General features: G+C 42.2%; 2 protein-coding genes across 2 annotated transcripts in view; both read left to right on the forward strand.

Annotated features, from left to right (window-relative positions):
- The first annotated feature begins 892 nt into the window (after positions 1-892).
- On the forward strand, positions 893-22994 carry LOC306932803 (myosin heavy chain, fast skeletal muscle-like). Its single transcript, XM_079514733.1, has 42 exons — positions 893-926; positions 1738-1784; positions 5411-5629; positions 5711-5854; positions 6034-6190; positions 6282-6309; positions 6402-6513; positions 6633-6725; positions 6814-6877; positions 7103-7201; positions 8055-8158; positions 8318-8456; positions 8728-8846; positions 10499-10648; positions 10742-10912; positions 11190-11377; positions 11567-11682; positions 11944-12008; positions 12273-12360; positions 12824-12941; positions 13022-13145; positions 13242-13378; positions 13702-13957; positions 14906-15148; positions 15315-15491; positions 15722-15867; positions 15955-16045; positions 16133-16522; positions 16966-17092; positions 17244-17362; positions 17451-17647; positions 18141-18324; positions 18416-18581; positions 18727-18851; positions 18992-19300; positions 19406-19609; positions 19694-19819; positions 21927-22097; positions 22180-22284; positions 22405-22500; positions 22687-22815; positions 22932-22994. The coding sequence occupies exons 3-42, from the start codon at positions 5423-5425 to the stop codon at positions 22950-22952; spliced, it is 5805 nt and encodes a 1934-aa protein (XP_079370859.1). The 5' UTR covers positions 893-926; positions 1738-1784; positions 5411-5422; the 3' UTR covers positions 22953-22994.
- A 2666-nt stretch (positions 22995-25660) lies between these two features.
- Positions 25661-25848, forward strand: part of dpf1 (double PHD fingers 1) — a gene marked incomplete at its 3' end in the record, with an annotated part of 80873 nt that continues 80685 nt past the window's right edge. The window contains exon 1 of the mRNA XM_079513514.1: positions 25661-25707. Within this exon, the coding sequence (XP_079369640.1) occupies positions 25676-25707 (32 nt within the window). The 5' untranslated portion in view covers positions 25661-25675. The remainder of the gene's footprint in view (positions 25708-25848) is intronic.

Raw genomic sequence — 25848 nt, forward strand, 5'->3', positions numbered from 1 at the left:
ATTTGGGGACCCCTTTGGGCTCCCAACCCACAGTTTGAGAACCACTGGTCTATTCATTAAACACACTAGATTTGGGTTTAGGCTACTTTGTATCTGCTTGATTTTATATAGGAAAGCTGTGACAACAAACTTGGACTGTATCAGCTTTGTGACAGAAGCTGCGTTTGCAATTAAACAGTGTCTTATCGTTAACGAATCTATTTATGGTGAAATGTGATGCTGAATGAGCACAAGGAATAGAAATGACGTTAGTTGAGACAACCTTTTATGGGCTGGAGGTTGAGTGATCAAGTGCCAGTGTTCACTGTTTCCTACATTGAATGCCATTAAGACGTCTGACATCTGAACCATCTGAACTATGACCCTGGCTAAAAAACAAAAATAACATCAAACCCCCCCAAAAGGTAACTAAAGCTTAAATTTCCTCCTGAGATTAAGTGCAGTGGAAGTGTGAAGCATACAATGGAAATACCAGTGGTGTAAAGTTAACTAAGTACATTTACTCAAGTAATGGACAATTTTGATGTAGCCCACTTTTACTTAAGTGTAGTATTTCCAATTTTCAACACAATTACGTAGTTACTTCCCTCACTGAATATTAAACTAATGTATCTGACAAGTCATGCTGTGATGATTATACCAAACCAGGCACCCCACCACCCTGCCAATTTTGCTATTTTTATGTCATAGCCATTAGCCACTGGCATGGTCACACATTTGACTCATAATAATAAATCTCCAAGATGCACTATCCAGTATCGTGGGAATGGTTTGACCATGCTATTGCAATGCCAACAAGAAGGAAACACCATTAAAGGCCATTCCTACTTTTACTTTCTGCATAGCATGCAATTAACAACTCATATAAAGCCTGCTGAGGCGGGTGACATGCGGACCCACTGCAGAGGTGTTCAGCGTTTCATTTGGTGAGTGAGACTTCATCTGTCTTTAATAGTCCTACTAATGTGTTAGATATCTAAGTTATGCATAGTCATATAAATGTTTTAGAGATGTTAGCTCATCCTAGTCATATAAACCAGACATGTTAGCATTTCATTTGTATGACTCCTTACATACCACATAGCTACAAACATGATCCACTTAGTGGTCAGCATAGTCCACATAGTGGACAGCATAATTGATGTTACAATGTACAGATTTAAATGATTGACTGTAGTCTTTTATTTGTAGTTGTGGTTTAGGCCAGATTAGATTTAGTTTATATTAGTACTTAAATAATAATTTACATTGCATGTAATGTCAGCTACTGGAGTTATTATGATTATTATGATTATTATGATTATTATTATTATTATTATGTTATTATTATTATTATTATTATTATTATTATTACAACAATTATTTTACTTGAGTACAGTTTGGCTAGTGTATACCCATGCACCTCTGAATGTAACCTTAATTCATACAATGGAATAAAGTGTATTAGAAACGGAGAAAAAAAGTCTAGCATTGCCTCAGTACAAAACAAAACAAAAAAACAAGAAAAATAACAAACAAACAAACAAATGAAAAGAACTGAATGGGCAAGCATCATTTCATTTCATTGCATGCAGTGATAATATTGGATGGAATGGATCACTCTTTTCAGATGTGGAACTAATGAGTAATTTAAAAATGTCTCTCATGAAGTGCTGTGCGGCAAGAATGAACAATATAGGATTCATATAATACTAAATCATTCAACTCAAAATTATGTTTTTTTCCCCCCACACTTAGGACTTGTACTGCACTCAAGATTTCACTGCTACTGGTAGAGGGGAAAAGTGAGTGTTCATAATTTTGACATTAAACCTAGCATAGTCCTACAATGATCTGCTCAGATGTCAAGTCAGCAAAAACATCTATTGTCTGTCTAGAAAGGCATACCAGCACACACTTTTATTCCATTTGGTTCCATTCCAAAGGTTCACACCCAGTAGCAGCAACAAATGTACGTTTTGGCCGGTAGGCCTTCCTATAAATAAAATACAAAATAAGTAGAGGAAGGCCTATGGGCTGAACAGTGCCGGTTCTGGGCATTTAGTGGCCCTAAGCAACATAATATTATGCGCCCCCCCTGACCCCCACCCCCCCGGCGGTGCAGTGCACGGGGGTGCACTTTGAGATCAAAATTAAGAGGCTAGATCAGGCCGCCAGTTGATATTAACCTGCGGGCCGCATTAGGTGAAGGTGGGGGCCACATGTGGCCCTCAGGCCGCCAGTTGATATTAACCTGCGGGCCGCATTAGGTGAAGGAGGGGGCCACATGTGGCCCTCAGGCCGCCAGTTGATATTAACCTGCGGGCCGCATTAGGTGAAGGTGGGGGCCACATGTGGGGGCCCAGTGTGGAGGGATGGTATGACAGACTGACTGGTATAAACAGTGCCCCCAGTGGAGAGGGATGGTATGACAGGCTGACTGGTATAAACAGTGCCCCCAGTGGGGAGGGATGGTATGACAGACTGACTGGTATAAACAGCGCCCCCGGTGTAGAGGGATGGTATGACAGACTGGTATAAACAGCGCCCCCAGTGGGGAGGGATGGTATGACAGACTGGTATAAACAGTGCCCCCAGTGGGGAGGGATGGTATGACAGACTGACTGGTATAAACAGTGCCCCCAGTGGGGAGGGATGGTATGACAGAGAGACTGGTATAAACAGCGTCCCCAGTGGGGAGGGATGGTATAAACAGCACCCCCAGTGTAGAGGGATGGTATAAACAGTGCCCCCAGTGGGGAGGGATGGTATGACAGACTGACTGGTATAAACAGCGCCCCCAGTGGGGAGGGATGGTATGACAGAGAGACTGGTATAAACAGTGCCCCCAGTGGGGAGGGATGGTATGACAGACTGACTGGTATAAACAGTGCCCCCAGTGGGGAGGGATGGTATGACAGACTGACTGGTATAAACAGTGCCCCCCAGTGGGGAGGGATGGTATGACAGAGAGACTGGTATAAACAGCGTCCCCAGTGGGGAGGGATGGTATGACAGACTGACTGGTATAAACAGTGCCCCCAGTGGATGGTATGACAGACTGACTGGTATAAACAGTGCCCCCAGTGGGGAGGGATGGTATGACAGACTGACTGGTATAAACAGCGCCCCCGGTGTAGAGGGATGGTATGACAGACTGGTATAAACAGCGCCCCCAGTGGAGAGGGATGGTACTACAGACTGGTATAAACAGTGCCCCTAGTGGGGAGGGATGGTATGACAGACTGACTGGTATAAACAGTGCCCCCAGTGGGGAGGGATGGTATGACAGAGAGACTGGTATAAACAGCGTCCCCAGTGGGGAGGGATGGTATAAACAGCACCCCCAGTGTAGAGGGATGGTATAAACAGCGCCCCCAGTGGGGAGGGATGGTATGACAGACTGACTGGTATAAACAGCACCCCCAGTGGGGAGGGATGGTATTGACAGAGATACTGGTATAAACAGCGCCCCCAGTGGGGAGGGATGGTATGACAGACTGACTGGTATAAACAGTGCCCCCAGTGGGGAGGGATGGTATGACAGACTGACTGGTATAAACAGTGCCCCCAGTGGGGAGGGATGGTATGACAGAGAGACTGGTATAAACAGCGTCCCCAGTGGGGACGGATGGTATGACAGACTGACTGGTATAAACAGCGTCCCCAGTGGGGAGGGATGGTATGACAGAGAGACTGGTATAAACAGCGCCCCCAGTGGGGAGGGATGGTATGACAGACTGACTGGTATAAACAGTGCCCCCAGTGGGGAGGGATGGTATGACAGACTGACTGGTATAAACAGTGCCCCCCAGTGGGGAGGGATGGTATGACAGAGAGACTGGTATAAACAGCGTCCCCAGTGGGGAGGGATGGTATGACAGACTGACTGGTATAAACAGCGCCCCCAGTGGGGAGGGATGGTATGACAGACTGACTGGTATAAACAGCGCCCCCAGTGGGGAGGGATGGTATGACAGACTGACTGGTATAAACAGTGCCCCCAATGGGGAGGGATGGTATGACAGACTGACTGGTATAAACAGTGCCCCCCAGTGGGGAGGGATGGTATGACAGAGAGACTGGTATAAACAGCGTCCCCAGTGGGGAGGGATGGTATGACAGACTGACTGGTATAAACAGCGTCCCCAGTGGGGAGGGATGGTATGACAGAGAGACTGGTATAAACAGCGCCCCCAGTGGGGAGGGATGGTATGACAGACTGACTGGTATAAACAGTGCCCCCAGTGGGGAGGGATGGTATGACAGACTGACTGGTATAAACAGTGCCCCCAGTGGGGAGGGATGGTATGACAGACTGACTGGTATAAACAGCGCCCCTGGTGTAGAGGGATGGTATGACAGACTGGTATAAACAGCGCCCCCAGTGGGGAGGGATGGTATGACAGACTGGTATAAACAGTGCCCCCAGTGGGGAGGGATGGTATGACAGACTGGTATAAACAGTGCCCCTAGTGGGGAGGGATGGTATGACAGACTGACTGGTATAAACAGTGCCCCCAGTGAGGAGGGATGTTATGACAGAGAGACTGGTATAAACAGCGTCCCCAGTGGGGAGGGATGGTATAAACAGCACCCCCAGTGTAGAGGGATGGTATAAACAGCGCCCCCAGTGGGGAGGGATGGTATGACAGACTGACTGGTATAAACAGCGCCCCCAGTGGGGAGGGATGGTATGATAGAGATACTGGAATAAACAGCGCCCCCAGTGGGGAGGGATGGTATGACAGACTGACTGGTATAAACAGTGCCCCCAGTGGGGAGGGATGGTATGACAGACTGACTGGTATAAACAGTGCCCCCCCAGTGGGGAGGGATGGTATGACAGAGAGACTGGTATAAACAGCGTCCCCAGTGGGGAGGGATGGTATGACAGACTGACTGGTATAAACAGTGCCCCCAGTGGGGAGGGATGGTATGACAGACTGACTGGTATAAACAGCGTCCCCAGTGGGGAGGGATGGTATAAACAGCACCCCCAGTGTAGAGGGATAGTATAAACAGCGCCCCCAGTGTAGAGGGATGGTATAAACAGCGCCCCCAATGTAGAGGGATGGTATAAACATCCCTCAACTGTAGCCTACAGTTGATATTAACCTGCGGACCGCATTAAGTGAAGGTGGGGGCCACATGTGGCCCTCAGGCCGCCAGTAGCCCATGTATGGGATAGGGGATACATTAAAAAAAAAAAATAATCTTCTCCCTGTGATGTGGCCCACTTATACCGCTTATCCCTAGCCCTGGGGCTGAAACATCCGTTTGTTGCTGCTTATGGGGGTAAACCTTTAATAAACAAAGAATCCTAAATGGATAAAAAGTTAATGCTGGAATTCCTTTCTATAGACTACCCGATATTCTTATACTGTGAACTACTCGACTGAGTGCTTGCTTCTCCTCTCCTCAAATACAGAAAGCCGCCACCATGAGTACGGACGAAGAGATGAAGCAGTACGGCAAGGCCGCCATTTATCTCCGTAAGCCAGAGAAGGAGAGAATGGAAGCTCAAAGTGCGCCCTTTGATGCCAAAACTGCATCATATGTGGTGGATAAGGCAGAGCTATACCTCAAGTGTAAGATTATAAGCAAGGAAGGTGACAAAGTCACCGTGGAAACGCTGGACAAGAAAGATGTAGGTGTATCTAAAATCAAATAGTGGCACAGTACAACTGTAATCACATTACATTCTGAAGTTGTGCTTTTTCTTTTTTAGAAAAGAACTGTCCCTGAGGCGGATGTCACCCCTATGAACCCTCCCAAGTATGACAAGATTGAGGACATGGCCATGATGACCCACCTCACTGAAGCCACTGTCCTGTATAACCTCAAAGAGCGTTATGCAGCATGGATGATCTATGTAAGCTTTTCTACATGTTGAGCAGTAGGCTACATTATTTCACCTGTCAAAGAAAGAAAAACACAAACACAGAGTACAAATTATATCATCAAATGAAAAACCGTAGAAAAACAAATGCAAACAACTCATGGTTCTGAAGTTATGTTCAATGTTAATGTTCTCTCTCTTCTCCCCTTCAGACCTACTCTGGCTTGTTCTGTGCAACTGTGAACCCCTACAAGTGGCTCCCAGTGTATGACCAGGAGGTTGTAAATGCCTACAGAGGCAAGAAGCGTATTGAGGCTCCACCCCACATCTACTCTGTCTCTGACAACGCCTTTCAGTTCATGCTGATGGGTACGTACTAGTCAGGACAATGTAAACAAATACATAATGAGTTTGTGCTGTATATCCATGACTAAAAAAATATGTGCTTTACATTTTACAGATAAAGAAAACCAGTCTGTCCTGATCACGTAAGTTTCCATCATCTACTAGGCATTAAAAAAAGAACATTGTACACAAATTCACTAAGTGCATTTCTCTGAATGTATGCTTTTATAACCAGTGGAGAATCCGGTGCTGGGAAGACTGTGAACACCAAGCGTGTCATCCAGTACTTTGCAACAGCAGCGACTGCTAGTGGAGAGAAATCGGCGGCCGATGGTGGTAAAATTAAGGTACTGTATATGTATATGTTTTTAACTTTAACAAAAATGTTTTGGAACATAAAGCATTTATATGAAATATAGCAATTCAATTTAAAAGAATTAAGACCAAAATGTCTAAAACATTCTAGGGGTCACTGGAGGATCAGATTATTGCAGCCAATCCCTTGCTGGAGGCCTATGGTAATGCCAAGACTGTGAGGAATGACAACTCCTCTCGCTTTGTAAGTGTAAAATAATGACATTTTATGAGTAAACCTGCAATAATTCCACAATGTAGACGGATGCAACTAATTGTGCTATATCAAACAGGGTAAATTCATCAGAATCCATTTCAACAATGCGGGTAAATTGGCCAGTGCTGATATTGAGACATGTAAGTATGAAGTTCAGAGATGAGAAATTATATATTTGTTAATTTGAGGATTACATTTTGACTTATGTACAACCCATATAGATGATTATTATTATTATTATTATTATTATTATTATTATTATTATTATTATTAATTATGTTGTACAACCCATATAGATTATTATTATTATTATTATTATTACTATTATTATTATTATTATTAATTATGTTGTACAACCCATATAGATCTGCTGGAGAAGTCTAGAGTGACCTACCAGCTTCCTCTAGAGAGAGGTTACCATATCTTCTTCCAGATGATGACCGACCACATACCTGGGATTATTGGTAAATGGAATTATACTGAAAAGTCGCAATTTTGAAAAATTGCAAAGTGTGGTTGCCGCAATCGGTTACATAGGCCCCTCCCACTAATTATTCTAGCCAATTACAATGTCAAGTCACCCCTGTGATCATGTGGAAGTAATTTGGAGGGGATTTTTCCCCCCAAAAAATAAAATGTCTGCAACAAATGTTTTTTTTTTTTTTTGCGGCACCCCCTGTGGATGAAAATGGAATTGCTTTTTGCTCTGGGTTGATTAAACCACCCGTGACATGTGATTCAAATTTGGAATGGATTGGACTTTTTTTGTAAAATAGTCCCCTCCCATTAACTTTGGATGATGATTACGGCCGCACGATACGCACTATATGGGGAGATGCGTCATGACCCACGGAATCCAGGGAAAAATGTTACGACCTACGGTTCAAGAGTTATAAGCCAAAACATAAAGTGGGCTGTTATAGCGCCACAATATAGCCGACCAATATAATTATAAGTTAATTAATTTTAATAATTATTATGAACCTCCTCTCCTAGTTTTGTAACTATAGCCCTTATGGAAAAAATACTTGAACGTGACTTTTCGAATTTTCCGATTCATGTCAATGGGGAAATGTAATGCACGAATACATTAATATCAATTAAACTATACAACATTTCTCTTAGCAAAATACAAGCACACGATTCCCGATGAAGCCGGTCAAGTGCGTGCCATCAAAACTGTGGGATAAGTAGTGAAGCAAAGTTTAGGGTTACTCTAGAAAGAAGTAAAAAAATAAAGTGTTACTATTACTAGTCTGGTTGAACCACACTAATGAATAGAAACACATGTTCACACTTTTTTTAATCCCTTCTCAGAAAGTTGTCTCATCACCAACAACCCATACGACTTCCCGTTGATCAGCATGGGTCAGATCACTGTGGCCAGCATTGATGACAAAGTCGAGTTGGAGGCTACAGATGTAAATGGACATTATTTTACATTTCTAATACTCACTGTGCATTGCAGTCAGTTGCTCTGCAAAATACATTTTGTAAAGCAGTGGTTTTCAGGCCATGACCTCCCAAAATAATCCTATTTAAACTGGATTGCTAATATAATGCTTAATCTCAATTTTCAGGATGCTATTAACATCCTGGGCTTCAATGTTGAGGAGAAAGCGTGCATCTACAAGTTCACCGGATCAGTGATGCATCATGGAACGTTGACCTTCAAACAGAAGCAGCGTGAGGAACAGGCGGAGCCAGACGGCACGGAGGGTAAGTTGCATCTTCAACAAAAAATGTGATGTCTTGTATTTATTTATATTTCAAAAGAACTAAGCTAAATATATTTTCAATATATTGTCATTATTTATTTATATTATACTGTTTATACTGAAGGTTATTTGGTTTACCTATATGGTCCTAGATTACTAGCTGTATGCATTCAATGTATTACCAATTGTGTTTACCTTGCTAAAATCGCACTCTGGATTAAGCGTCTGCTAAATGCCTGAATCGTAAATTGCAAATTCTATGATAATTTCAGTGGCTGACAAGATCTGCTACCTGTTGGGTCTGAACTCAGCGGAAATGCTTAAGGCATACTGCTACCCCAGAGTTAAAGTGGGAAATGAATATGTCACTAAAGGACAAACTGTGCCACAGGTGAGTAAAGTTACATTATTTCCATGTTCTGATTTCATACACACCTTATAAGTTGTGTCCAGACTGTCCTGACCTGGATCGGTGACCCAGAACAGAACCTCTGCCCCAAATCTTTCAGATCGGCGTAATCGGCGCGCCACCAGGTGGTCGATTTTTGCAAAACACGTTTTGATATCACTCCTAGTCCTACAGATTTTGTCCAAACATCATGCAAACCGGTACACAGTATCTCTATATCCATTAAACTGAACAAAATGCATATGAACGCAGTGTGCAATTTCTGTGAAATGTTGCACGCATATTCCCACACAGCCGAGGAAGTAATGCCACTTGAAAAATTTCAAATCAGCCTCATGGTGGCACTATAAAAGGCCGATTGGCATTTTTACAGGTAACTGCACCGATTTGCTTAAAACTTTGAATGCACACTCCCTAGAGGCCAAGGAAAAACCTTTGCCCTGCATTTTTGCTACAAAAACAACAGCACACTGCAGAAACATGTGCAGTTCCAAGTACCTCTACTGACATGTTTGGCGCCTGCTGGCCTAGTGGTCCAGGACAGGCGCATGCCACATATATAGGCTCTGCCCGTAGTGGGTTGTGTGTTTGAGTCCCGTTCATGACGACGTTTGGTGCATGTTTTTCCCAGTCTCTCTCTCCCTCTTTCCTGTCCATCTTCACTTGTATCTATCAATAAAGGAAAAAAAGCAAAAAACAAATAATTTAATATATATATATATATGTGACCAGATTTGACTGAGAGACTGCCATCGCGCAAATTCCAGCTTTTCACCAGAGGAGAAAAACTTTTTTTCTTTTTTTTTCTTCAAAATGAGTTAATAGCACAGGCATACTCTTCACATACTAGAGCATGTCTGAAATAAGTTTCAGAGCTGAAATCGACATGTAAATATGAAATAAATGCCCAAACATGTAGCTAGGTGTAATGTTAGACCACAGAAGTGAACCTTTCAAGCCTGTTTTCTCAACTCGCTGTTTTCTGCAAGACATTACTCTATAAGCCATATCTCCAAAACTGGTGGGTCAAACTGAACAACCAATATGTCAATTTGAAGCTATGATTCACTGCTTTCACAAAAAACGAAAATTTTAAAAAATCCAATGGCAGTCCCTCAATCAAATTTAGTCACATATATATATATATATATATATATATATATGACTACACCATGACCTTGTGTATAGAGGGTATGCGCGTGACATAATCATCAAACCCGGAAGTTATGCGGGAATGTCTACTGAGTGGCAACAAACAACTTTCTGGCCTTGACAGCCCATACATCCAAATAGGGAAGTTGTATTTGTGAATTTGCCATTCACTTTATGCATGCGCATACCCTCTATTGTGTATCCAACCCTAAAACCCATCCCGCTCAGCGCTCACTCAGATCAGCTAACACAGGGAAGCTGTCAACCTTCCCTAAAGCACTCGGAAACTTGTGGAATAAACTTTCCATTGCAGTTAGATCTGCAGACAAACTCCGAATCTTCCACCGTAATCTGAAGATTCACCTCTTCAGACTCGACCCTAGCCCGTAGCACTTGGCCTAGCCTTGAAAACCTTGCAGGCTTATGTAAAGGCTAAAATTGCTTAAATTGTGTAACTCACTATAATGTTCCTATTTCCTTAGACAATGAACTCAGTCAGTGCCTTGGCCAAGTCCATCTATGAGAAGCTGTTCTTGTGGATGGTCATTAGGATCAACGAGATGCTGGACACCAAGCAGCCGAGAAACTACTACATTGGTGTGCTGGACATCGCTGGTTTTGAAATCTTTGATGTAAGCATGGACTTGTTTTAAGTTGGAGACTAAATATTTTTGTCACAGTTACACATTTACAAGAGATTGGGCTAATGATATTTCCTCTCACAGTTCAACACCCTGGAGCAGCTGTGCATCAACTTCACCAATGAGAAACTGCAACAGTTTTTCAACCACACCATGTTTGTTCTGGAACAAGAAGAATACATGAAAGAGGGAATTCCCTGGGATCTCGTTGACTTCGGCATGGACTTGGCTATCTGCATTGAGCTCATTGAGAAGGTAGGTACTGTACATGGCTGTCTGCAATTGAGCTGATTGAGAATGAAATACATACACTGTTGCATTGAGCTGATTGAGAAGGTATAGAATTATTATTAGTATAGCGTATTATATTATTATGTATTGCTATGGACTTAGGTGTCAGCATTGCGTTCATTGAAGGTATACAATTATTTTGTGCTTTAATGGACATAATGTATACACACACACACACATGTATTTTTTGTCATTGGCACTAAGCTTTTGTTGATTTGTCTCTTTTGTCTCCTTCCCAAAGCCCTTGGGCATCTTCTCTAGCCTTGAAGAGCAGTGCATGTTCCCAAAAGCTACAGACAAAAGTTTTGCAGAGAAGTTGATTGACCTGCATCTGGGGAAGAACAAGGCCTTTGAAAAACCCAAGCCTGGTAAAGGCAAGGGTGAGGCTCACTTCTCCCTGGTCCACTATGCTGGAACTGTGGACTACAGGTGAACAGAACCCTATAGTATGCCTATATGTACTGTATATATAATTATACATTATATATAATATAACCGGAACTGTGGACTACAGTTTTCGATTAATTGAGTATGGAGGACCCCAATGGAAACAAGCGATAGGCTTTTGTTAAAAAAGTGTTAATAAAGTATTCAATCAATCCATCAATCAATCAACAGCATCACAGGATGGCTAGAGAAGAACAAGGATCCTCTCAACGACTCTGTGGTGCAGCTGTACCAGAAGTCTACAGTGAAGCTGCTCTGTATGTTATATCCCCCACCTGAGCCTGAAGGTATGTTTATTACAATTGGTTTGGAGCATTTAGCATATTGGGAACTGGAGTTATGGCTGTACCCCAGAGCCAATAGGAACAGAGAGGGGGCGGGACATCAGCAAATTAATATAGGACAATAATATAATATAATGTGTTCTATCCCCCACCTGAGCCTGGAGGTATTGTTATATCAATACTATAAACATTCAGAATCTGACAAGAAGGGAAGCATTTTCATTCTATATAACTAATGATAACTCATGATTCTAATATAAACAGATAATACCAAGAAGGGAGGCAAGAAGAAGGGTGGTTCCATGCAGACTGTGTCTAGTGCTTTCAGGGTAAGAATATCTTTTCATTATTATCAACATATATCCCTGTAAGAATGAAGCGTTATTATTATCAACATTATATCCATGTAAGAAATAGTCTTTAAATGTTGGAATTAAAGTTTAAAATAGGGTTTACGTCGTTAAAGTATGTTTTTAAAAACAATCTAAATCTGCAAAGTAAGTAGTATCTAAAGAGTTCAAATAATTATAGTGGAAGAAAAAGTACAACATTCTATTACTTTTGACTCATTATAAACCTTTATGTCTCAATAGGCAAACTTGCAGTTGCTGATGACCAACTTGAGGAGCACACATCCTCACTTTGTGCGTTGCCTGATTCCCAACGAGTCCAAGTGTCCAGGTAAACAGAAAAGAAACATTTGACGCCTTATCAATTATCTCCTAGTGGCCCCAAGGAAGACCTTGGCTTGTATTGTAGTACTAAGCCAGGATGCGGAAAAGGCTTTCGACCAGGTGGAATATTCGTACTTGTTCTCAGTGATGGATTTTTTTTTACATTGGAGATAGGTTCATTACATGGATTAGGCTATTGTACAGCAACCCCACTGCAGCTATGAGACTGACTAACCAGACACTGTCCTCACAATTTGCTTTAGCTCTAGGGCCCTTTGCCCAGACAATTATAGCAAATGCTGACATATATGGGTACAACACAGAATACACTTAAAATATAAGATCTCCCTATGCAGATGACATTATTTTGTATGTTTGTATTTTGGTTGACTCGTTTTGACTCATTAAATGCAACTTTGGCCAGTGCGTAACTATTTTGTTGTAATTATAATGAAGCAACATATTTACAGGACTGATGGAGAACTTCCTGGTCATCCACCAGCTGAGGTGTAATGGTGTGCTGGAGGGCATCAGAATTTGTAGAAAGGGCTTCCCAAGCAGAATCCCCTATGCTGACTTCAAGCAGAGGTATCAATTCCTTTTTCCAGCAGCTTTTAGTTCCAAACGTATTAACGGGAGGCACGCAAAATGACCATGAACTTCTGCAGATACAAAGTACTGAACGCCAGCGCATGTCCCGAAGGCGCGTTCATGGACAACAAGAAGGCATCTGAGAAGCTGCTTGGGTCCATTGACGTACCTGTTGATGAGTACAGGTTCGGACACACCAAGGTAAACACACTCCCAATCTGGTTTAACATTATGGACAGAGGACTAAAAATAGATTTTATGGTTGTTTAGTTACAGTGTTTGTGACATTGTATTCAGGTGTTCTTCAAAGCTGGTCTGCTGGGTGTCCTTGAAGAGATGCGAGATGAAAAGCTGGCTGCTCTGGTCGGCATGACTCAGGCACTCGCACGAGCTTACCTCATGAGGAGGGAGTTTGTCAAGATGATGGCTAGGAGGTACTTTGAAAACATCTATTCAATAAAAGAAATAAAGTGTCAAATCACTATAATAAAATAGCAAAAATTGCAGAGCAAGCTTTTGATGATGGTGGCAAGAAAAAACTCCTTAATAAACAGCAGAAGAAACCTCGAGCAGAATCAGGCTATAGGATGGGGGGTCATCCTGCATTTACATTGCGGCAGTTAACAACAATAATACCAACAGCAATAATAACAACAACAATAGTACAACTATAATGACACAATTATATAATAACAGCAGGCGTATTACATGGAAACCCTCAATTTGCATTTCAATCATGATCCACTGTTGTCCACAGAGAGGCCATTTACACCATCCAGTTCAACATGCGCTCATTCGTCAATGTGAAACATTGGCCATGGATGATGGTCTACTACAAGATCAAGCCTCTCTTGCAGAGTGCTGAGACTGAGAAGGAGCTGAATGACATGAAGGAGAACTATGAAAAGATGAAGACTGACCTGGTCACTCTCCAGGCCTTGAAGAAGACACTGGAAGAGAAATTGATAGCTGCGATCCAGGAGAAGAATAACCTTGCATCGGCATCGGCATCAGTAAGTAGCTACACTTGTACAGGAAATGTTGCTAATATTTCATATTGTTTATCATCTTAAAAGGCAAGACCACTTTTTTTAGGTTTGAGTTGTATAGTTACGTTGCCATGATGTAACTCCAAAGGTGGACAAGAAATCAAAAATAATTGCTCCATTGATTAGAAATTGATAATTCAAAATATTCTCCTCGTTGACTTACATTGTACGCTGAAAGAGCTCTCAAAGTCACTCTTTTAAATGAACACAAACAAAATTGATTCAGACAATATGAGCATCACCAAACCCAGTACTGTTTTTGTTTTTAATAATAATGTTAACTTCCTGTTGAATTTACTATTTGAAGATCTAGATCTGGATCCACGGATCCAGTCCGGGTTTTCTTCGTATAAAAATGGCAAAATCAACAGGAATTTTACATTTTATTAAAAAAAAACTAACAGAACTGGGTTTGGTGATGCTCTATATTGTCTGAATCAACTTTGTTTGTTTGTTTACGTACTAAAAGAGTGACTTTGAGAGCTTAGGTCGAAACGTTAGTCGTTCTGTATACTAGTACCTATTAAAAGGCTCTAAATGGCTGTGCTGCTCCAGTGTCCTCTCCTCCTTCAGTGACTTTGTGAGCTGTTTCAGTGTACAATGTAAGTCAATGAGGAGAATATTTAGAATTATCAATTTCTAATTACTAGAGCAATTCTTTTTGATTTCTTGTCCACATTTGGATAACATCATGACAAGGTAAATACACAACCCAAACCTCTACCAAAGTGATATTGCCCTTTAAATCTTTTATCTAAAGTAGAATGTATAAGTAGAGTCGACCACCAGGCATTCTCTGCCATGGTATACATTGCAGACCATGGCAGAGAATGCCTGGTGGTCGAACGGCTGTTCAGTACAAGGGCCTGACCCAATTTGACATTCTTCAAATTCATTTCCATTGACAACTAGGGAGACGAGGCTCTGAATGATGCTGAGGAGAGATGTGAAGGTCTTATTAAAAGTAAGATCCAGTTGGAGGCAAAGCTCAAAGAGACGACCGAGAGACTGGAGGACGAGGAGGAGATCAATGCAGAACTGACTGCCAAGAAGAGAAAGCTGGAGGATGAATGCTCTGAGCTCAAGAAGGACATTGATGACCTGGAGCTCACCTTGGCCAAAGTGGAGAAGGAGAAACACGCCACTGAAAACAAGGTATAGATTATACTCAAGATCATACACTCTAGTTACAGACTTGTAAGGGTCAATTCAGAACCCCCCTCCCCTAAAGGAACCCTGAGAGTCCCTGGAATCCACTTTGAAAAGCACTGATTGAATTTGAGCCATTCTATGACAACACATTATGTTTTGCTTCTATCAGGTGAAGAACCTGACTGAGGAGATGGCGTCTCAGGATGAGAGCGTCGCTAAGCTGACCAAGGAGAAAAAAGCCCTCCAAGAGGCCCATCAGCAAACCCTGGATGACCTGCAGGCAGAGGAGGACAAAGTCAACACTCTGACCAAGGCCAAGACCAAGCTGGAGCAGCAAGTTGACGATGTGAGTTTACCAAAGGGAATCAGATGTTTTGAATTTAAAGATGGAGTGTCGTGATTTTTTTCCACCCTAAAACATAATCATCAGGTATTATCATTATATGAGGTGGACAATTTTTTTTCAAAAAAGTGTACAAAGAAAACTGGAAAAGATACAAATATCACGGCACTCCATCTTTAATATTATATGTTTATTGTTTTACTGATTAACAACAACAATATATTGTTGTGCAGTTGGAGGGTTCTCTGGAGCAAGAGAAGAAGCTCCGCATGGACCTGGAGAGAGCCAAGAGAAAGCTTGAGGGTGATCTGAAACTGGCCCAGGAATCCATCATGGACCTGGAAAATGACAAGCAGCAATCTGACGAAAAGATAAAGAAGTAATGTGCACCAACAATATGAAATGTCATGGAGTGGAACCACCTGCAGAATGATGCTAAAATATGACTATTGACTGTATTCAACAGGAAGGACTTTGAAGTAAGCCAGCTTCTGAGTAAGATTGAGGATGAACAATCTTTGGGGGCCCAGCTGCAGAAGAAGATCAAAGAACTCCAGGTATTTTTATTTTCTGTAAAATCATTAATAATAAGTAAGTGTGAATGGTTATTTTCAGATGTTAATCTAACATCATTCATTTGAAAGGCTCGTATTGAAGAACTGGAGGAGGAGATCGAGGCAGAGCGTGCCGCTCGTGCCAAAGTGGAGAAGCAGAGAGCCGATCTCTCCAGGGAACTTGAAGAGATCAGTGAGAGGCTGGAGGAGGCTGGAGGTGCCACCGCCGCTCAGATCGAGATGAACAAGAAGCGCGAGGCTGAGTTCCAGAAGGTGCGTCGTGACCTTGAAGAGTCCACCCTGCAGCATGAGGCCACTGCTTCTGCTCTCCGTAAGAAACAGGCCGACAGCGTGGCGGAACTGGGTGAACAGATCGACAACCTCCAGAGAGTCAAGCAGAAACTGGAGAAGGAGAAGAGTGAATACAAGATGGAGATCGATGACCTGTCCAGCAACATGGAGGCTGTTGCTAAGGCAAAGGTATGATGGAATGCCATGGTATAATATCATTCTTGAGACAAACAAACATGTTTAAAGTGACTAAAGTGAAATGAAATACTCACATTTTAAAACTGATAGTTCCACATGTGTGGGGCATTGAAAGGCAGTCTTTATAGCTCAGATTTAACAGTGGGAATGTTTCATACAAGTAATCTTGTGAACGAGTATGCAAACTCTAAATGTTATTAAGCTGTTAAGATAATTAGGCAAATGTTAAGTGTTTAAGGTTTTAAAAACAGTGCAGTGCTGTTCTCTCCTCATAGCTAATGATGGCCAAGCAACCCAGTGATGGGTAAGGAAACCATACAGTTATAAACCGGAGGGCTGAAATATAGACTATATCGATTGGCTTTGCTTTAAATCAAAGCAATGAACCTATCTGAAAAAAAAGATGATTGAACATGTATAATGTTCGTTTCCAGGGAAATCTTGAGAAGATGTGCCGCACCCTTGAGGACCAACTTAGTGAAATCAAGGCCAAGAGTGATGAAAACGTTCGCCAGATCAATGATATCGGCGCTCAGAGAGCAAGACTGTTGACAGAGAACGGTAAATGTTCATTTAATCATAAATCATTTGACTACATGGTTTGTCGATGGTACTTGCACAAATTGACCATAATTAGAGATAATGCTTTTGATCAACAGTTATCCCAGCCACCGATGATATGTTTGAAATGAATATTCAAATTTCTAATTAGGTGAGTTTGGTCGTCAACTGGAGGAGAAAGAAGCTCTGGTCTCTCAGCTCACAAGAGGCAAGCAGGCCTTCACCCAACAGATTGAGGAGTTGAAGAGACTTGTTGAAGAGGAGGTTAAGGTGAGGAACAGATTATTTTCTGTTTTAGTTTCATATTCTTTGTCATTTCATTCAGCTGACATTGTTTTTTTCCATTTTCTTCTGACAGGCAAAGAATGCCCTTGCTCATGCTGTGCAATCAGCTCGCCATGACTGTGACCTTCTGAGGGAGCAGTTTGAGGAGGAGCAGGAGGCGAAGGCAGAGCTGCAGCGTGGAATGTCCAAGGCCAACGCTGAGGTGTGTCAGTGGAGGAGCAAGTATGAGACTGATGCTGTCCAACGCACTGAGGAGCTGGAGGAGGCCAAGTAAGTCAGCAGTGTTTTTACCATAGACAGACCCGCTCCCACTATTAATTTAAATAGAAGTTGCTCACTGGCGTTTGAAGCACCCGGAAGAACGCTCTACAAGTGCTAACTCGTGAACGAGCGCTCTGTGTTAAACCGCAGCTGCGCACTCTTTTGCTCGAGCTACATGCACAAGCAAAACCGCCTGCCTGCAGTTGCAGCTTTGGCCAGAAGGGTTGGGCGACTTCAACGTTTCCGTTTCAGGTACCACTAGGCCTGTCGCCCAATCGCAATTATCTGAGATAATCGCTTGAGCATAAAATGGGCATACTTGTCAAAATCGTGATAATCATTTCAATGTTGAAAAATGTTCATATTTTTTTCCAACATTTTCAGAAAGAGTGGAATTATCAGATGTACAAGCTCAAAATGCATCACGCATCTTTCCCGTGGCACCACTCACTATACAAAATATTGCCACAATAATCGAATTCCATTGAAAACTGATCAACAGGAAGAAGCTTGCCCAGCGTCTTCAGGAAGCTGAGGAGCAAATCGAGGCTGTGAATTCCAAGTGCGCCTCTTTGGAGAAGACCAAACAGAGACTCCAGGGTGAAGTGGAAGACCTCATGATTGATGTGGAGAGGGCCAATGGTTTGGCTGCCAATCTTGACAAGAAACAGAGGAACTTCGATAAGGTGCTTTGACATATGTACATTATTACAAAATAATTATTGTGTCCTTAAAGTGGGGTAAATGACAAATCAATTCATTACAAATTGTATGCAGGTCCTGGCAGAATGGAAGCAGAAATTTGAAGAGGGACAGGCAGAACTGGAGGGAGCTCAGAAAGAGGCTCGTTCTCTCAGCACTGAGTTGTTTAAGATGAAGAATTCCTACGAGGAGTCTCTGGACCAACTGGAGACCATGAAGCGTGAAAACAAGAACCTGCAACGTACGTTTTCGTATCATTCTTTCAAGAGCAACAGTAAAAAAACAAAAACAACAACCGATCAAATGGTGGATATCAGGTTACAACTTTATTAAAATGCAAATACAAAATATTTGCTGACTGATTCATTACTTTCAATCCACTGCAGAGGAGATCTCAGACCTGACTGAACAGATCGGTGAGACTGGAAAGAGCATCCATGAGCTGGAGAAGTCCAAGAAGCAGACAGAGACAGAGAAGTCAGAGATCCAGACAGCCTTAGAGGAAGCGGAGGTATTAAAACTTTAGGTTATAGATGTCTGTATTTTCTTTCTTTCTTTCAATATGTTTTACATTCAAACAGTGTAGCAGTATAATGATGGATGTTATATTAAAAAAGTCCTACAACCTTTTGATCCTGTATTGCATTTCAGGGTACTCTGGAGCACGAGGAGTCCAAGATTCTCCGTGTCCAGCTGGAGCTCAACCAGATCAAGGGTGAGGTGGACAGGAAGCTGGCAGAGAAGGATGAAGAGATGGAGCAGATCAAGAGGAACAGCCAGAGGGTGGTTGACTCCATGCAGAGCACTCTGGACTCTGAGGTCAGGAGCAGAAATGATGCCCTTAGAATCAAGAAGAAGATGGAGGGAGACCTGAACGAGATGGAGGTTCAGCTGAGTCACGCCAACCGCCAGGCTTCTGAGGCCCAGAAGCAGCTGAGGAACGTTCAGGGACAGCTTAAGGTGCAAAACATATTTAGACAGATCTTCAAACAATGGAACTGCTTTGAACAAATCACATTCTGATGTTTCTCTTATCGTGACCACCTCAAATGTGATTTATTTTAGGATGCCCAAGTGCACCTTGATGATGCTAGCAGAGGCCAAGCAGATAGCATAGAGCAAGCTGCTATGGTGGAGCGTAGGAACGGCCTAATGGCCGCTGAGATCGAGGAGCTGAGAGTGGCTCTGGAACAGACAGAGAGAGGCCGCAAAGTGGCTGAGCAAGAACTGGTGGATGCCAGTGAGCGCGCTGGACTGTTGCACTCTCAGGTAAGTCAATGGAAAAACTCAACAACATATTTTTAACATACAACTCATTCATACTTGCATTGCTAAACTGAATCTTTATTTTAGAACACAAGCCTTGTGAACACCAAGAAGAAACTTGAAACTGACCTGATCCAGGTCCAAGGTGAAGTGGATGACAGTGTTCAAGAATCAAGGAATGCTGAGGAGAAGGCCAAGAAAGCCATCACTGATGTAAGTTAGGAGCTCTGCCTCTTATCCAATATACCAGGACAATTAGAGATCCTTATGGCATGCTTAATTATTACAATTGAGAGAATTCCACACCCACATTCCTTTGTGTCGGAAGGTTTGGCGACACAGAGGTGTCGACGGAAGTGTTGGCGACACAGAGGTGTCGACACAGAGGTGGCGACATACATTTTATTTCTGTTCAGAAGTTCTTTCAGTACCTTCATGACGCTCAGAAGAAGAAGGCAGGTTTGTTTCCCTGACCACATCCCTGTTTTTGTATTTTCTTTCGCGTTAGTGTTCGGGTGAATTTATGTTAGTGATCCCACAATGGGCTTTTGTTTTGCTTTTTCTTTTTTGCTATTTTTTTCACTGGATCATTCTCACCCAGGAATGGGTGGACCAAAGGAGAAGTTCCCAGCTCCATTATTTACTTTAAAAAAATATATATATGGGGGCACGGTGGCACAGTTGGTAGTGCTGTCGCCTCACAGCTAGAAGGTCCTGGGTTCGATTCCCGCTGGGGACGCTGTGGGTGCTGGTGGCGTGTTTCCTCCTCCGTGTCATCAGTGCCCATACCTGAGGCGGGGTTGGCAAAAGGGCCTTTCTGTGTGGAGTTTGTTCCACACAGATGTTCTCCCTGTGTCCCCTAGGTTAGTTACCCTCACAAAACATGCAGTAATCCTGGACTCTAAACTGCCTCCCCCTGGCCAGCCTGATGGAGGGGAAAGGAACTGGTTGAAATAACGTGTTCCTGTCTGTTGCTCTCCCCATGTCCCCCATATATGGGGACTAGGTTGGCGGAGGGTGTGTAGAGCCCAGGATCACATTAGATCACAATCAAATCAAACTTTATTTATAAAGCACGTTTTAAAACATCCAAGGTTGACCAAAGTGCTGTACAGATCAGTGGCAAAAACATAGACAGAACACAGAATGTAAACGAGAAAACACAATCAGAAATGTTGACAAAATATAAGCATGAAAGGTTAAAATAAGCAAAACAAAAAAGAGCTAAGGTAAAGTAATAGAAAAGATGAGTCTTAAGGTGAGACTTAAAAACATTAGCAGTACCTGATCAGCGGAGCGCAGAGCTCTAGCCGGGGTGTAGGGTTTCACGAGCTCGGAGAGATACTCGGGGGCCAGCCCATTTAAACATTTAAAAGTAAATAAGAGGACTTTAAAATCGATTCTAAAAGAAACCGGGAGCCAGTGAAGGGAGGCCAGCACGGGGGTTATGTGTTCTCTCTTTTTGGTACCAGTTAATAAGCGAGCAGCAGCGTTCTGGACCAGTTGCAGTCTAATTGCAGAATGTTCGATGCCAATGTAGAGTGAATTGCAATAGTCTATCCTGGAAGAAATAAATGGATTGCGGTTTCGAACTGTTTTGGGGGGGAGATATGGTTTGACCTTAGCAAGGAGACGGAGTTGGAAGAAGCTGGTCACAGGGGTGAAAAATGGGTTACAAAATCGTGGGATAAAGAAATATTATAAAAACAATTATATATATATATATTTATAAATAATTCCCATGTTTTTAACTGATGAAATGTTAAAGAGAGTACCTCAAGTTGCCATGTATTGTTGTACTTAATGAGAAGTATTTTTTATGGAATATTTTACATTGGGTAAAATATACCCGAGTTTAGTGATGGTGTGTCAAAAATTATGTTTATTGTTATTATTGGCAGAGGATGTATTTTAGAACTAAAACGTGTCTTATTCCAACAGTCACAATTGAAGATCATAGGGGGAAAAAGGAACATCACTATGTCTTTATATCAGAAATATGTGTACACCCTGAACGCAGAATTCTGAGGTGGTGGCTTCAGGCAGATCGTTAAAAATGCTACAGTGCAGAGTGAACTGGGACAAGAATCTATCCAATCTATCCTGGTTTGTTTCCCTCTGGTCTTATGACCACGATTAGTATCTGTTTATTACCTCCTACAGTATACCTGTTATATTACTTAAGATGTTTTCTCACAGTCAACATGTGAATTTATATAAGTGTAATCTATGTACCATGTTTGTATATTGTGATTGTGTGCTGATGCAGTGCCAATTATTTCCTTGCGGGACAATGAAGTACATTTGATCTTCTTTCCAGGCTTCTATGATGGCCGAGGAGCTGAAGAAGGAGCAGGACACCAGCTCTCACCTGGAGAGGATGAAGAAGAACCTGGAGGTCACAGTCAAGGACCTGCAGCACCGTCTGGATGAGGCTGAGAACCTGGCTATGAAGGGAGGCAAGAAGCAGCTCCAGAAACTGGAGGGCAGGGTAAGATGTGGTTTACTTCAACACAGCGTATAGTCAATGAAATAAGAATAAGTCATTTCATAGTGCATCATTCTTTGTGAAGGTGCGTGAACTGGAGGGAGAGGTCGACACTGCACAGAGAGGTGGAGCAGACGCTATTAAAGGTGTCCGCAAGTACGAGAGGAGAGTGAAGGAGCTGACATACCAGGTACTGTATATCATGTTCACTTAAATATCCATCATGCCACTAACTAAATTAATAGATTGCATGAACTACAAAATACAAATACAAAGATCTATAAATGTCATAAATTCACTCTCACTTCAGACTGAAGAGGACAAGAAGAATCTTGCCAGGCTTCAGGATCTGGTAGACAAACTGCAGATGAAGGTGAAGGGCTACAAGAGGCAGGCTGAGGAAGCGGTAAGACAATATACATCTTTAGTTGTGTTCGCCATGGGCAGTGTGTTGTGAAATAACAACAACGTGAACATTAGCCACATCATTAGTCACAACCACACTTTTTTCTGAAATTGTCTTGCTTGGACTATAATTGTAAGGTGCTCTTTTCAAATATTGAGGCTTTGAACCATCTCTATCATATTGTAGGAGGAAGCAGCCAACACTCACCTGTCTAAGTGCAGAAAGGTTCAGAATGAGCTAGAGGAGGCAGAGGAGCGTGCTGACATCGCTGAATCCCAGGTCAACAAGATGAGAACTAAAAGTCGTGACTCTAAGGTAAATATGTGTTGTGTTGTGCAATATCAAGGTTTATTATGTTGGCTGTCTAAGATGGCTAAGATTTAACAAAAAAAATCATGTTGACTATCTAATAGCATACTCCTATTTTACAGGGAAAGGAGGCTGCTGAATAACTTCTCCAATACAACTCACCATACAAAGTCATACAATATGACCCATTGTATTGAAAAAGTCATAAAATGACCCATTGTATTCAATAAAGGTGGCAGAAAAAAATAATTTGTTGTTTCTTGTATTCATTAGTTCGTCAATCACTTTGTATTGTCAGGTTTGTCAGAGTATTCTGGTTCCAATTAACTCACACGTCCACTATATACTATTTTGTAAAGCCATTGCAAAGATAAATAAATCTTTCCTTCTACGGATTTGAACCTGTTTTCCTGTGTGTTGTGCTGAAATGTTAACATTGATCTAATAGAGCTGGCCTGCTTGCTAAATAAATTGAATCTTGACCAAAATTCATATCAGATCCTGTGTCTAGCTGAGATGTGACCTTTGACACGATCTAAATGTCTCAATAGAAAAGCAGGGAGATGAATGCTGCCTACGACCCCAAATATATAAGTTATCTTGTATTAAGTATGGCATAATCCAAATGAGCTTTTTCATATTAATATTATTTTTCAATCATTTCTGACTGCAACTTTTGAGAGAATATTTTTTATTTTATAATAATAGGCTAACATTAATAACCAATACAAATCTATAGGCTACAATGCAATTAGGCCTGTATAATTTTTTTTTAAATATTAAGACAAATATTTGTACAATATTTCAACTGTCGGTCCCTTCTAGCTATGGGATGTAGACTCAACCCAACAACGACGCCCCGTTTGGGGAGGAGGGAATACGTTCACCCACACGCACCCCAATACTCTATGACACGCACAGACGCACGCTCTATTTGAAGCACGTCGTTGGACCACGCTGTAGGCTATATGAGTTAAATTAGCCCCATCTTGTGGTGAAAATGCGAAAGTGCAGTTAGAACTGAGCATTTGTTGTGTGATTCAGTAGCCTATTATAAACTCCAAGAATCAATAAATTAGAAAGCATAGAATTAGATGAGATAATGGATACGGCCCACAAAGAACGTGCATTGAGACAGTCGAGTAGTCTATACATTGATTCATTCTTGCAAACAAATAAATCCATGGGGTCATTGGGGTGCTTATTTCCAATGGCCAGTTGATGATAATGATGATGAATGCATCTAAACTAGTCTTGTTTATAATCAGTACACTTACACAATACACAGTAAATAGCCTACTAATTCCCATTCAACTGACACTAAAGTGTTTTATTGGAGCGGTGCTGCCATGGTTAGAGCTGCTTGCTAATGTTCATTAAATATTTGTTAGCACAGATCTATAAATATCACATGTCAGAATGGCTTCCGAGTGGCGCCACACTGCTACTAAACAGTGACATGGAGAGAGAGATTGTCTTGGACTGAGCTCAGTCTGGCAGAGCCTCCTTCCTTATTTCACTCATTGAAATGTGAATTTCTTGTGCAGGGCTCGGGGTCTTTGGTAATATATTGTCTGCAAAATAGTTTTAATTCATGCATGAGAAGGTAGCAATGACCTGCTGTTGAGAGGGTATAGGCCTAAATTGGTAGGTTGTGGATGGGAAGTGGATGTAGGGCAGGAAATAGGAAACGATAGAAACAAGTGGAGGAGAGAAGGGATTTACAGAGTAGCCTAACATGCATTGTTCGTTCTGTTTTCTCAAATGCAAAAGAGACAAAGGTCTGAAGAATCAGTAATCCTCACTAGCTCCTTCTCGACCCCCCCTGAATTATGAATAATTCAGTCTTTTCAGTGCAGGGCCACCTACAATAGACAGTAGACACTACTGCTGTATACATACGATTATCCCTGGTCCTATAGCACAATGTCACTGCCAATGTTAGGTTACATAAATTATAGCCTATGTAGCACATACATGCTTACTGACCACTTCCACTTCTCCTCAGGCTGCATATGCCACTGCTGAGCATCTCCCTAAAGGCATCAAAATTATAGCTATGTCAGCTGCATCTGAAAATAACCCAATAACACACAATTCATTAATATTGAGTATTTGCGCTGCAGCCTAACAATTGAGCATGGCGTGGGCTTAAAATATGCAATACCATACCACTGTCACTATATTGGTGACACCGAGAGAGAGAGAGAGAGAGAGAGAGAGAGAGAGAGAGAGAGAGAGATAGCAGAATAACTTCCTTTTCATCCCACTGTCTACCATGACAATTGGGACAGGATTAATAGGCCTACTTCTTATTTGGTTTTTGCTTAATTTCAAGATAATTTGAACAATCAAAAAGAAAACAGGAAAGAAAGTAAGTCAGCATCACATGTTTTGTTGCATTTCAACTTGCCATCCCATAATGCTGCTGCTGCATGCATGCATGCATGTCAGTGAGTGCATGCAGCCTCGCCCATCAGCAGCCAGACAAGGAAAGGCACCAACGCATCAGAAAAGAGAAGATTGGCACCTATACAGACTGACAGACAGTCCTGTAACCCAACCTTGACATAACTGGAGACGGTTTGGGGCTCTGTGCTTACAAGTCCGAGGCGGGACCGTGGCTCATTCGGAACCGCTAGACGCGCTGGTACTTGTAGTGCACCCGCCCGCCACATGTTCCATGTTGACATGCGTAAAAAACTACACTTCCCCCAACGCTGTCACCGGGCGCCCGTGCTCCCATTGGCTGGCCGCCGCAGCCGCAGCCCCAGAGAATGAATGAAATTGAAATAGCTGGTGGTACATTACATGTAGCCTACAATACCGGGCTCTGCAGTGTTGCATTCTATCATACTATATCAAAATGGCCACAGCGGTACAGAACCCCCTCAAATCGTAAGTAGACATTTCAGATGTGCTTCCTTATTCTTCCTTCCCGGGGATCTATTATTTGTGCATGCTGTCAGTGTTTGTTTTTTTCCCCCGTGGAAGCTGTTCAGCCTCAGTGTGATTATAAACACATCTTTACGTCCAATG

This window comes from Electrona antarctica, assembly GCF_951216825.1.
Source record: "Electrona antarctica genome assembly, chromosome: 11".
NCBI lineage: Eukaryota > Metazoa > Chordata > Actinopteri > Myctophiformes > Myctophidae > Electrona > Electrona antarctica.